At 37.7% G+C, this 14887-nt stretch overlaps 1 protein-coding gene across 1 annotated transcript in view; it reads right to left on the bottom strand.

Moving 5' to 3' along the window:
- The window catches only part of LOC131899082 (amine oxidase [flavin-containing] A), a 65783-nt gene that overhangs the window by 11211 nt on the left and 39685 nt on the right, over nt 1-14887 (bottom strand). The window contains exons 4-9 of the mRNA XM_059250457.1: nt 13616-13720; nt 12840-12931; nt 6642-6783; nt 4120-4269; nt 3357-3516; nt 2451-2547 (exon numbers count right to left, since the gene is read on the bottom strand). Coding sequence (XP_059106440.1) covers nt 2451-2547; nt 3357-3516; nt 4120-4269; nt 6642-6783; nt 12840-12931; nt 13616-13720 — 746 coding nt within the window. The remainder of the gene's footprint in view (nt 1-2450; nt 2548-3356; nt 3517-4119; nt 4270-6641; nt 6784-12839; nt 12932-13615; nt 13721-14887) is intronic.

A 14887-nucleotide genomic window follows, 5' to 3' on the forward strand; every position in this document is an offset into this window, starting at 1 on the left:
TTTAGGAAGTGGAGGCCAGAGGATCAGGAGTTAAAGGCTAGTCTCAAGTATATAGCAAGTTGAACTCCAATCTGGTTATATGAGAACCTGCCTCAAGAGGCAGGCAGGCTGGCGAGCAGAAGGAAGGAAAAAAGGAAGGAAGGAAGGAAGGAAGGAAGGAAGGAAGGAAGGAAGGAAGGAAGGAAGGAAGGAAGGAAGGAAGGGCGGGCAAACAAGGTCTGGCAGTACAGTCCTGTAATTGCAGCTACTCAGGAGTCTGAAGCAGGAAAGTTTAAAACCAGTTTTGCAACAGAGTAACTTAGTGAGACCCTATATCAAAATAAATTGCACAAAATGTAGTAAACCTTTGCATAGCATGTACCAGGGCCCTAGGTTGAATACCTAGTGCTGTACACACAAAAAAGGAGAGGGTGGAGGCTACTGCCCTAATGTAACAAGAGTAGCTGGTCAACAACAGTAATGAAAGACAAAATATTTCTTCTCAACCCTCATATTGTTGAAATAATAACAACAAAAGAGATTTACAAAAGAAAAAATGAGCAAGTTTATTATCTTTTGCAGTGTTTATCCTTTGGATGACACACTGTTAAAAGTATCCCAGAGGTAGTAAATCTGGCTTATACTACTTATGTAACAAAGAACAACACATTTTAGAAACAAAGGAAAGCACTTTTAGGTTTATGAAGATGGGAAATCATGAGAAGGCAAACACATCGGAAGCTACTTTTAGAGGTCAGCTTGCGGATTCCTCTAGCTCTGGCTCTAAGCTAATAAAGTGCTGCTTCCAATAAAGGAGAACTTATCTCCTAACATAAGTGAGATATAGGGGAGGATAGAAAGACTCTCTACCTTTTTAAACCTCTGCCCTGCATTTAGGTAAACAGAAGGCAGGCAGAGAGCTCCTTTGCATCACTATTGTTTTCAGTGATTCTTCATATTTGGAAAAAATGAAGTCTGGCCTCACATAAACAAAGTACCAGTTAAACTGGAGGAATAAATTCTGGTGATCTACTACACAGTAGGGTAGCCATAGTTAAAACTAATTTATTGTATATTTTAAAATAGCTAAACAAGATTTTCAATGTTCTTACCATAAAGAAATAACCATAAGAGGTAAAGTATATGCTAACATACCTGATTTGATCATTCTACAAAGTAGATATGTTCTGAAACATTTTTCACCCAGATATACATCTTTTATCAATAAAACAAAATAAAACCAATAAATATATCTTTCCTAGGAATTTCCTAAATAATTTCAGCAATACTTGGAAGGGTTCCAACACATATGTTCCTGTTATAAAGCCAAAGCAACCCCAGTGGAGCATAAGGCAAGAACATCAGAAGTTCTTCCACCTATAACTGAACACTCACTGACTTTCTGAAATTTGCATCCTGATCTGCTTTTTGTTGGCCTATAGAAATGCCAAGCTGGCTAAACTACCTGGATCCTGTCTTGCTCAATGGAACTAAAAATGAAGAGGATATATTGCTTTTTTATGGTCACTATATTGTTTGTTCCTACCTGTCTCAGGAATTTGGTGCTATTTTTTACATTACAGCCAGACAAGTAGCTATAAACCATTTTATTTATTTATCAGTAATCCAGGCAGAGCCTGCTTCTTAGGTTCCTTGGAACAGAGGATTGCCCCTTTTCTCTTTGTAACTTTCCTAAAATGGCATGATGTTATGTTCATTGAGCTCAGCTATCTCTTCAGGAAGGAGGCCTGCATTTCCTAAAAGCAGAAACCATTAGTCTCTAAAAGTCATTCGACTGTTATTAACATGTGTTCTTTTGTTATAATGCAGCACAATAAAAGGCTTTTTATGCATATAGGATATTTTAGAAGGACAAAGATAGGCAACTAGGAAGGCGTGTCCCTCCTTAGCATTTCCTTTGTGAGGGCCCACTTCCTTTGCTGGAGCACTAGTTCCCCAGTTGGTGGACTATCAGTGTACTTCTGAAGATAAAGGAAGCATTGCTGGTGACTGATAACTGCAGGCCATCCACTTGTGACCTGGCTCATCTTATATTGATACTGATATTTGTATTCAACAAGTGTTTGGAAAGCAGATCAAGTCCAGAGACACTGTATTTGGAAGGTATTATAGGGTAAAGTTGTTCTCTTTCCAGAATGACTGAACATTCTGTCTCTAGGAAATGTTGACTATGATACTGTCTGTCAGGCTGCCTTTTCCACTCTATCCTTAGCATGTGAGTTTTTATAGGCGAATAGGTAAGCGAGTGCAAGTTAAAAATGGTGTCAAGTTTAGTCGTTTTCCAGTATTCTTGTGGAAAACAAAACACAAAAACAATGCTATGGATATTCTAATATATGGAAATATGATATAGTTTATATTTATCATTACTTGAGCTTAATTATAAAGGAATATCCTTTGCCAGCACCTATACCAACACAAATTAGAAACTGCTCCCAGCTCTAACTTACCCCATGATGGCAGGCAGTGACCCATCAGGTTTAGTGTCATCCAGAGTGATTGAAATTGGTGCTTCCTCATCTTCAATGATCATGCATCCACAATAGTCTTAACCAGGAGAAAATTAATTAAGGAACTGAAACCAGCATTAGAGATATACATATATACAGAGTGTATATAAACTATTTTACTAAGGAGGAAGGAAAATCTTAAACTACTAGTCTTTGCTCCAACTCTAGACCCTTTTATTTTAAAGAAACATATGACCATACAAGGACATCTATTCTTTATGTGGAAAATGGCCCACCTCTATCATTTTTCCATAAAGGGTTGTGACTCATGCATGGAAAAAATGGTAAGATGGGGAAAATGGTAAAATAGCCCTGAATGCAGGAACACATGGAAAAAGAGATGGGATGTGCTAGAAGGATTCACTTCCATTAACACTAGAAGCTGTGAAAAGAATTCTGTTGAATATGAGCAGGAACCATATCTGGAAAGCCTCATTAATAATTCACAATACCCTGATAAGTATTTATCACAAAGCCTTATAACCATTTTATGTTTGGAGACTGATGCTAATGGAGCTGGTGAAGTCCTGGAATAGCTGGCTTCATAGCAGCACTGTTTCCACAAGGCCCCTTGGTCTCATTCTGTTCATAAAGAGTAAGCAGCAAGATAAATGCCAGGAGCTTGACAGTGCTGGAGCCATAATTGATATTCCCATTGCATGCCCATCTTTTTCTCCCATTGTCAACAATTACTCTTGAGGCCATTTTGTGAAATTTAGAGACAGATTTACAATTTCTCTGCAAATTTAAAAACATTTGTCTTTTTCTATTCCACATATTCTGTTCAATATCCCTAAAATGTGGTTTCTTTACTTAATAGTTGAAACACAAATAAGAGCAACCTACCCTTTTTCTTCCAGAAGGCTTCCTTGTAATACACCATGCACTTGATGACAGCCCCCATTGGAAGACGCTGAATTAACTGGTTTCTCTCAGGTGGAAGCTCTGGTTTGAAGTGGATCTTGACAGTCAAATTCGGTGGGATGGCACTAATTACATATTTACACTGAAATATAATATGCAAAGTATCACCTGAAACATCATTTAAAAAATACCAAACCAAGTCACTGTGAAGCAACAAAATAGGCTGGTTTTGTCAACTTGACATAAACTAGAATTAGCTTGGAAAAGGGAGCCACAACTGAGGAAATGCCTCCATCAGATTGGCTTGTGGGCTTGTCTGTGGGGCATTTTCTTGATTAATGATTGATATGGGACAGCCCAGCCCACTGTGGATAGTATCAGCCCTGGGCAGGTGGTCCTTAGTAGTATAAGAAAGCAAACTGAACAAGTCATGGGAGCAAGCCGATTAGCAGCACACTGCATGATTCCTGCCTCTGCTCCTGCTTGAATATTTGTAGTGACTTCCCTCAATAATGAACTGGGATCAAGGCCTGTAAGCCAAATAAACCCTTCCTTCCCCAAGTTGCTTTTGGTTGTGGTATTTATCACAGCAACAGAGAAGCAAACTAGGACAGTAAGTAAACCAAATCTTGAGGTAGACATATGCTAGAGTTAATTAATATGACTGATTAGAGTAGATATGATTAGAAGCTGCGAAAGGCACAAAACCTATTTACTATAAACTCCTTTGACTATAATGGGTTACCTCATAGTGTTCATGATTCAGTGTCTCTACAATGATGTTGTCATCTGTTTGGTCAATATAAGTAACAGGAGAGCTCAGCTTCACTTTATCCCCAAGGAGGTCCATCATCTTTTCACTTACTTGGCCAGCTCCACCTACAAATTTCCGTTCCTATTGGAGAAGGTAAGCAGAAAAGGAAAGTCATAAAAGGAGAATGGTAGAACATGTGCCACTAATTGATAAATCTCCAAGAAGGTAAATGCCAGACCTCTATCCTTGGCATAGCCAATTGTGGGAAGAATCATTAGGATAGGGAGAGTAAGCCAAGGTACCTCAATTATCATCTTCAGCATAGCTTCTAGCAAGGAAAAGCCATCACTACTATATAAAATCAGAGATCAGAAAAAAATGTTCTTATATGCCAATGCTGCTCTGATCAAATGCAAATAGCAAGCCTGGGAACTTCAAATTTGCATAAGTATGGTGTATGTAAGGAGCCCTGGAAAGATAAGGTAACTATGCTTATCTTAGGGGATGTGGTTTCTAACTTCCCATGGAGTTACTTGCCTGAGCAGGTAAGGACATAGAAAATATTATATTATAGACATGAGTCTAAAAGAACAAGCTCAGCATGCTATTAGGGTTAGCAATGCCCTATCAGAAATTGCCAAATCAGATCCTAGGAACCTGAATTTCAGCCTTTGAATATCTTCTTCTAAAACTAACTGTAAGTTTCATAATCAAGGCAGAATATTGATGGCTAAGCAACTTGTTTATTCCTTTAAATATTGCTAAGTATTTCTCTTGAGCAGCACTAAAGGATCAGAAGTTCTCTGCCCTCTGTCACCTGCAATTCTCAGCATGGATATTGTTCAAGCCAAAAGGATAAGTTCTTAATACAGCATATTTGGTTACAACATAGGGAATATTTTTAGCCTTCTGTAGGAGATTTTTTGAGTGATTAGAAATGCATGTCAGAGCTGGGCAGTGGTGGCGCATGCCTTTAATCCCAGCACTCGGGAGGCAGAGTCAGGCGGATCTCTGTGAGTTTGAGGCCAGCCTTGGCTACCAAATGAGTTCCAGGAAAGGTGCAAAGCTACACAGGGAGACCCTGTCTCGAAAAACCAAAAAAAAAAGAAAGAAAGAAATGCATGTCAGTAAACTGAGGGACAGGCCACAGCTGACAATTATGATACCTCACTTATGAGTAGTCATGCAGTAACTTTTGCAACTGGTATTTAGTGAGGACATCAAAGTCTTTATAAAAATGATCATAGAGTGGTTAAGACTTAAATTTATCATTTATTCTTTCTGAAGAAATTGGAATTATTTAACACTGAATCTGGTCTATGTTTCCAAATAGGTGCTTTGAAATCTAGTATAGTAGAAAAATCATGGACTAATTCTATCTGTTCACTATCTTCTCTTTTGTGTTTAGAATTTGTTGAATTATAAAAGGGTAAATGTTAAGGTCTTTTTAACGATATTGTGATAGTTGTTTGAGATTTAAAACTAAACTCTACTTTCTAAAAGATCATATAGGGCTTGTCTAGAAGTATTCTGTCCCTTACAAATGAAGGATATAGATAACCCATGAGTTAAGATACCTCAGAAGGTAAAAAATGAGTTGAAATGAGTAACATTGAGTTTCTGTCCATAAGTACACATTTTAAAAATGCAAATGTCCTATATTAATTTGGGGACTTCTGAAGACCACCTGAGAAGACTAATAGTTTACTTTGGAGACAAAGTCTAAATTCATAAAATGCATTCAAAATTCTGAGACTCAGGTAACAGCATAAACTAGAATTTATCTGCAACAAATTAGTTAACCTCATCCTACTCGGGCATAGCATTCCTAGACAAGTCATTCTCTTTGGATAAGGGATAGTTTTGTAATGAATGTCAGAGTCTAAGCAATTGGGATTTAGGATTTTGGCCTTGCTGTTAGTTTATTATGTATTTAGGCAATGAATTAAGTGGCTTCACTCATTAGTAATGGAAATGTATGGAAGCCTAAAAAATTGCAAGGGGACAGCTAAATTCTAAAATTCAAAATATAGACCTTACTATGAAAAGAGTAGACAGAAATCACTTGTGTGAATTAGCAGAGTAATTTCTGTTCTACAGTAGTTAATAAGAAAGAATACCCGAGAGAAACAGGTGGGATAAAGAAGCCTATGTAAAGATCAGAGATGATTTTAAGTATACTAATTTTATAAGCATGACACATTTTTTGGAAATTAACTTATTTTTAGTAGTTTAGCTGCTTCTACATTAATAGCTTCATTTTCCAACATTTTAAAGGAAGGAACTTTATTAAGATATAATTCAAAATGAAACATTCAAAATTAGACATCAATTAATTCAAAATGAAACAAACACTCTTTAGCAATGAACTTTTCAGGAATAAAAAAAGGAAATGAGAAAATTTTCAGATGTATTTTTAGATCATTTTATACTACTATACGTGATTATAAACAATGAAGGAATTATCAAGGCATAGTTCTGGGCAAGTTAGTTTTAGAACAGACAAGGTATACCTGGCCTCCATTGGTGACTGAGAATATCCGAGTGGTGCCACCACACTGCTTCACGTACCACAAGAACCACAGGGCAGATACCTCATGAGGCTCAGAAGTCACATTGATGTTCACAAAAAGAGAAGCAAAATCTCTAGCAGTTCTGTTCCCAGAGTAAGAGTGGAAATCACATGTCAATGCATACAGGAGGAAGGAGAGAACCAAGACTTGAAAGTTATCCTCTAATCTCCACACATGTGACACACACATACTGTGAAATGTATGTACCAGTCACACACAAATCAATAATAACATAATTAAAAATACATACAGAACTCAGAGGAATGCACCTTTACAAAATGTAATATAACATGAACAGAAAGTGTTTCTACTGTTTTGGAAAACAAAACAAAACTAAACAAAACCAAAAACCTCATGGTCTCAACGTTCATAGGAAAGCATTTGTTAATTTCTAAGAAAAAAGAAAAAGTTTTCTCCTGCTACTAAGAAATATGGTTAGCCCCAAATATGGTCTATCTATCTATGGTCTATCAATATCCTTGATCATTAGGCATACTTCTCACCTATTTTAAAGATTTTCCTCACTTTTCCATCTCTTCTGCCTCCACTCTGGTCCATGCTACGGTATAATCTCTTACATGGACAGAGAAAGTGGTGAACTCCATATTATCACTCTATATCACCTCTAATACCCTCTGCCATGCTAAACACAATGAGGACTTTAAAAACATTTTGGTGGCAAGCTGAGCATGGTAACAAGGTCTGTAATTTCAGCATGTAGTAGACAGAGGAAAGAGGCTAACAAGTTAGAGGCCACGCTGGCATACATAATGAAACTTTATTTCACAAAAGCAAAAACAAGCAAAACAAAACTAAACTAAACTAAGTTTAAGAACACAAAATTAAAAAATTCTTCAATGGCCTAAAATGGAGAAACATTGCATGCAGACAATATAATAGATGCATTATAGGCTGTTCAACCTATTACTCCAATTACTCATTATACTACTTGCTCTATGTTCCAGGCATACGGACCATTCACTTGATAAAATGTGCCAATTTCCTTCCCTTCTCAAGCCATTTCCAAAAGCCACTCCATATTTTCTCTCTGGAAAGTACTATTGCCTTATATCACTCACAGGTCTGAACCTCTCCCCTTCCTCTTGGTTAATCCTGGAAGACATAATTCTTCAACATCATCTTCCTCATTTTCCTTTCTATAAGAAATTCCTAACATCCCACTTATATCTACTTTTTACTCTCTCCTACCCTAACAATATGCCATTCCTGAAAAGATGCTGCTCCAGAAAAAATCCAACCATCCTGTTTCCCCATGCTTTTGTGGTCATTCTTATAAGGTACAGTGTTTCTTGGGTCATTTCATAGGAAATACCATGTCCCCACTTAATATGTATTTTTATATCTCTCCACCTTTGGCTCTATGAATTATCCTGGAAGTTAGCATCTAACCCTATCTGTCTTTTCCTGACTCTCAAATGCTGCTATGGCTTATTCCTGGAAGATATTACTATTCCCACATTAATCTAACATCAAGCTTACCTCTAACCTTGGCCCATACCTAGAAGATAACATCTCACCCTTTCGGGCCACCTAGAACATGTTCTCCCACCACATTTATACGCCCATACTTTCCCTTCATCACTGTGGTGCATTCTGTTTGTTGTTGTTTTGGCATGTAAGTGTGTAGTGTGTGTGCATATATGTTTTCACATGGACTTATCTCCAAGCACGGGGTGGGTGGCAGAGGTTGAAGCCAAGTGTCTTCCTGGATCTCTCTCCACTTCATTTTACTGAGACAGTATCTCTCAACTGAACCTGGAGCTTGCCAATTTGGCTAGTCTAGCTATCCAGCTTGCCCCAGGGATCCCTTGTCTCTGCCTCAAGAGCACAGAGATTACAGGCAGGCTGCCATGCCTGCCCAGCTTCTATGTGGATCAAAACTCTTGTTCTTACACTTGCAAAGCAAGCACTTTATTCACTGAGCCATTATCCAGCTACCTACACTTCTGATTTCTTCCAACTCCTGTGGATCATTCCTGGAATACCATCGCGCCACACTACTGCAGTGCTCCCTTCTCTTTCCTAAGCCTGGTTCTTTAACGGAAAATTTCACATTTTCCCATGAGGATCATCTTTCTTTGTACTCCATGACCCTGGCTGGCATCTTGCTGAAAAATTCCATCCCTCCTCACAACTTTCACCCTTCCTGTATTCCTTCCTACAATTCAGTTGATCACAGCAGAAAGATACCAATATCCCAACACTATTCACCCACTATTTCACCCCTTGTATCTATCAGTCACTCCTGTACTATATCATTCCATTCCAGCATCTACCCTTACTGAATTTCTCATAACTCATTGGCTCAAGTCCTGGAAAATACCATCTACTAAAATTATGCTACTCTCTTTGTATTCCCATCGTCCTTATAAGTAGTCCCTTCTAGAAAATATTCACCTCCCCCAAATGTTCATACATCCTGCTTCCCTGTGTATCTATGGATCATTCTTGGAAGAGATCATCCACCACAATCAGTCTCACTCTTAGTTTCAACAGTACTATGTCATCCATAATCTGCTCTCCAATTGTCCTTTGCCCCTATGAATTATTCCTAGAATATATCCCATTATGATACACAATTTTTGCATCTATTCTCATTCCTGGAAGATGCCATCCAACCTTCTTCTCCATGCTGTCCTAGTGGCTCATTCCTGGAAGATACCATTCCACCCAACAACATCCAACCTATCCTATCTTACTCAAGCCCTTAAGGGTGGCTGCTAGATGACATAACAAATTTTTCTTCCTTCAATCTCAAGTAGGTCATTCCTACTTGATAAATACCAAACTTCCCTTTCTCTACTTGCCCTGCCCTCAGGGTCCTAGTTTTTTCTTAGAAAATAACATTTCTCTATACCATCCTTCTTCCAGTTCCCTCACTTTCCTATCTTGTTTCCCCAAATTTTCATGTTTCCTACTTTGTGCAAGCAGTAGTTTGTTCAAGGAAGATCACCTCTAGTAACCATATCCATCATTCTTTTCTTTCCCTGTCTGTACAGAACTTTCCTGAAAGCCTCATGCTAGGAAGTTACTATTATTGCCAAAAATAGCCTCCATATCCCCTATTCCCCTGTGAGTCAATCCTGAAAGACAACACAATATCACACTAATCCTTTCCCTGGATAGAAGCTCTGATCCTGTCTCATCATTGGGAAATACCCACCCCCAAACAAGGTCTACCCCTCAATCTTCCAGACTCTTTCCAGTAAATGATTCCTGAAAATTATCCTTACCCCATCTCCATTTCATCTTATACCTATCTGCTCTTATGAGCCATTCCTGAAAGATATGCCCCTGTATCAGTCAATGTTCTGTGTATACACCCAGCTCTAGAGTCACTCCTGTAACATATATCCTTATCTACTATTCCTTTTCTTCCCCAAGAACTCGGGAGTCATTCCTGGAATAACACATCTTGTCACATTGCCCACTAATCCCGCCTTCCCTGTTCTTGTGGGTCATTCCTAGGAGATGCCATCTACATCTAGTCTACATTTGCCCTTTCTGTCCCCAAATCTGAGCCTATGAGTCATTCCCAGAAGAAAATATATCACTCTTCTCCCTGCCTCCCTGTAAGCCTTCTTTGGCCATTCCTATAAGATACTATAACTTACACTATCTATCCTTCACCTTCTTTCTCTCTTTCTTTAGAAATCAAATAGGCAAATAAAAATAAAACAACAGAATTTAGAAGAAAAGAGCACAGCACACACATACAAGGCCACAAAAACACAAAATTGGACTATCATATCCAAGCAAAAAAAAACTAGTAAGACAGAAGAAAATGTCCAAACAAAGCAATATAAGACAAAAATTTAGAAAAAAAAAATTTGTGTGTGTGTGTGTGTGTGTGTGTGTGTGTGTGTGTATGTATGTGTTTGTCATCTACTGCTGGGCATGGGTCTACTCTTAAGTGTGGTTTATATAGCTGTGGGTTCATTCTTAATTGATATACAGGAGCTTCATTTGCTACACCAAGGAATGATTTTTTTCTATCCTTAGAATAACTAAGATTCCCTTTGTTAGGTACTTTGTTAGCACTATGTAATTATGTGTTCAATGTTTATCTTGCCTGCTAGAAGATATACCTACATGAGAAGCTAAATACTAACAAATTCACCATTATATCTCAGTCATTGTCTGTAAGAGTGCCTTCACATAGTAGGTCCAGGATAAATATATGCTAACAAGTATGTAAATATTATATGTACCAATTCAAATATAGACAAAATAAATATAAGCATGTACCACATAGCATTTTGATCTATGAACGATGCATATGTGATATTCCTTCCATAAGATTATATAGCCTACTAGTCATCTTAGTTCACATACACTCTGGAATATTTATCCACGAAATTGACTAATACCATATTTCTTAGAAGATATCCCTATCTTTATAAATCATGATTGTAATAGTAAACTGTAAGTTACCAAGCTAATAATAAATCATAATTACAATAATTGAATGGTTTATATTTTTACTCATCTAGACTGGCTTCACATCTATAGATATATGGAAATTATTTTTGAAAAATCAGTTTTACTTTCATTTTTAAATATAGGGAAGAGGCACATTTGTTGGGTATCCTTGGAGACCAAAACAGACGATCAGATCCCCTGGTGCTGGAATTATAGGCAATTGTAAGCTACCCAACAAGGGTGCTGTGATCTGAACTCAAGGTCTCTTGTTAAGTAACATCCAAATACTCTCTACCATTGAGCCATCTTTCTAGCCTCTGGGATTGATTTTTTAAAAATATGTTTTGCCAGAGGCCATAAGAATATGCAACAGATGACAACTGATATTCCTAAGGTCAACCCACCAGATGAATAACTCTGATGGAGGAACCTCGTCAAGCAAGGCATACAGGGCCACAAACTATGAATACTGTCTGCTTCTATCTGTAATTTTCTCATGCGCTACTAGAATTCTTCCTTAAAGCTATGGGATTTTCCCACTGCCTGGATTGATAGTGTTTTCTCCATGAATATACTGTGTATATTTATCTGTGGATTGTCAGGAAGACGATTTCTTTTTAAGCTGTGTAATTTTGATGAATCAAAATAATACTAGGATATTTTTCATAGCTAGGCCTTTGTTAGACAGAAACTGTGAGAAACTTAGAAATCTGTTGTATATTAGCTCAGGCTTACAAAAAAAGCAACAGTATCTCCCCAGTTCTAGACAGCTACATACAATTAGCTGATTTAAACCTCAGAGAAAATTCAACGTTGACTAGTTGCCCCTGCAAATGAATCGCACAAGGACAGATTCCCAGATGTCTGGTTGGTGAACCAAAGTCAGGCATAAAGCAATTGGAGTCAGTTCCCCGCTTGCTAAACTCTGGCTGATAACATTAACATTAAAGACATAACTCCCTACACAAATTCTAACTCTCTGCACAAACTCCTAATCTCAATTTTATGATATAAGACTCAAAGTTCAGCCAACTAACAGTTTGTTGTTTATGTTTAGGTCCTGGGACGCTTTTAAGGTCACTGTCCCTCGAAAAAGTGCAGAGTGCTATGTGCCTCCTACCCACACTTTACAGCCTGCACATCAGGGAACCTGGCTGATAGCCAAGCACTGCCATGGTTATTCACTCCCAGCCACGCCCAGACAGCGCAAAAAAAGAGCTTTCCGTTGGGAATATATAACTATGTAAAAACAAAGAAGAGATTTCAGGATGCAGTAATAAGAAAGTTACCATCAGAACACGTGTGTGCTCCTTTCCTTCCACTTAAATAGAAAAAGTTTATTTCTCACTGACATTGTGGATTTTTTTTGCATACCCTGGGTATGGTCTTGGAGCTGGTACTCTCAATGACTGCAATAATGTTTACAAACACTGCTTTTGTAAGTAACCTCTATACAATATAAAAACAGTTACTCTTTTTTATTCAAGATATGACCCTTTTGTTCAAAGATGTTCTACTCTATGTACCTACTTTCTTAAGTTTTTGATTCATTTTCTGCTGAAATCTACTAATAAGATTATTATATTTCTTAACTTTTCCCTATAAGTTGCTAAGAACAGCACTACTATTCAAGACAAGATACCAAGGATCAGAGGGAAAGATTTTTAAAATAAGATTTTAAGCATTCAAATATACTTTGTCCAGCAGATTTTGTCAATGAGCTCTTTCATGGTCATCTTGTCCCATTCCTCAGCATGTTGTGCTTGCCATGGTGCATCAGTGGGGATCTGCAATGAAAGGTCATACACTCATGAGTGAAGGAAACTGCCACCACTGCTCTACTACTTTCTTCAGAGAAGCCTTCATGTTAACCTCTAAAAACTTGTTTCTTGGTGTCTACAATTGGCTTGGAAGTGCATAGAGAGGTGAGATTAATCTGGAATTTATGCCTTAATACCATTGTCAAATAATAGTAATAATAGTGATTATAACTACAGCACATATAAATTTATTTGTAATTGGGATAATGATGGTCATTATAAATATCAATATTATTATTGGAAGATCACACCCATTTTTAGCCCCCAAATAAACTTGGATGTAGAAAGTCCTCCTCTCCTTTACTATTTAAAGTGGCATTGTAGATACATAACTTTAAGTAGATATTTGGCAGAAATGTCATATATATGCCCACAGGCATAGAAGTGAAGCCACACAGGCAGTAGTATAAGCAAGAGTGGTTTTGAATTCTGGTTCCCTTGCTGCATGGTTTTGAGTAAGTTATATAAACACTTGGCATTCATTTTCTCCATCTGTCAAGTGGAAATCCTTCCAGCTTTTGCAGAGTTACTGATTACACTAGAAAGGGCATGCATCAATGCAAATGAGCAATGCCCCCTGCACCTTACAAGGATATTAATCAGTTTCATTCTTCAGCAATATGTCATGTGCAAACCAAACACACATTTTACCTCTTTTCCCATTTCATCCATTGTCCTCCACAGGTTGTTATAATCCAAATATGCCAAGGGATTCCACACAGGTGGAAATGCACCACGAAATGGGTAAGTTTTCCCCTGGAAGATAAAATAAAGGGAATTAATTTGAAATGGATAATACTTAAGTTACATGGCATCCTAAAGCCACAGGACCAGGTTGGCCTGTGATGCAGATCTGTAATCCCACAAGCTCAGGAAGTTGTGGTAGAAGATTCCAAGTTGCCAATCTGAGGAATTTAGTGAGCTTCTGTGTTAAAAATAAGAAGAAAAAAGAGGGCTGGGGATTCAATGGTAGAGTGTTTATTTATTATATATAAGGCCTTGTGTTCCACCTCTAAGACTACAAAAAATAAGTAAATAAAGATAAAAACCAATTAATATAAATCATTTTCTTTGTGTGTGTGTGTGTGTGTGTGTGTGTGTGAGAGAGAGAGAGAGACAGACAGACAGACAGACAGACAGAGACAAAGAGGAGAGGGGGAGAGGGAGAGAGGGAGGGAAAGAGGAGAGACATAAAGTATGGTATATGTGTCTATAGTGTGTGCCAGCAGAATTGCCTGTGTGGATATACATGAAGGTCAGATCAACTTTGGGTATCTTACGTGATTGCTCTCCACCTTATTTTCTTGAGACAGAGTCTGTTATTGAACTTGGAGATCACTAGTTTGACCAGACTGGTTGGTCACCAAGTCTCTAGGACCTGTCTGCTTCTGCACCCCTAGTCTGGAATCATATGCTTGGGGTCTGATTTCAGGTCCTCATGCTTGTACAAAAAACAAACACTGAGCCATTCTCCAACCACAACCTAAAACATTTTCAAAGCAACAGGATCCTCTACAGTATCAAAGACATTCCTTTTGATGTAAATATATTTTACCTAAATAAGCCTAATTTTAATAAGATTGCTAAAATTGCTCCAAGGTTGTGTTAGCTGTTTTACGTTTATAGGAAATTATAGCTTTGACTCGTTTTTTACTTATTAGGACAAATAAATATATAAAGATAAAACTCATTTTAGTGTAAATACTGAAACTATAATATTCTCATCAAATCTCTCTGAAATGTGATCTTATGTGAGTGACAGCATGAATAAAGGAAGACTATCTTTAGATACATACAAGTCACATCTCAGATCTAGTTTTAAAGGTTTTCCCAGGATAAATGAAGACTGGCTAGACTACTATGTCTGATATAAAGAATCAGACTATTAGCAGTGTGGAACAACAGGCTTTTGCCAGTTTTGTT

Source organism: Peromyscus eremicus, chromosome X, assembly GCF_949786415.1.
Source record: "Peromyscus eremicus chromosome X, PerEre_H2_v1, whole genome shotgun sequence".
Taxonomy (NCBI): Eukaryota; Metazoa; Chordata; class Mammalia; order Rodentia; family Cricetidae; genus Peromyscus; species Peromyscus eremicus.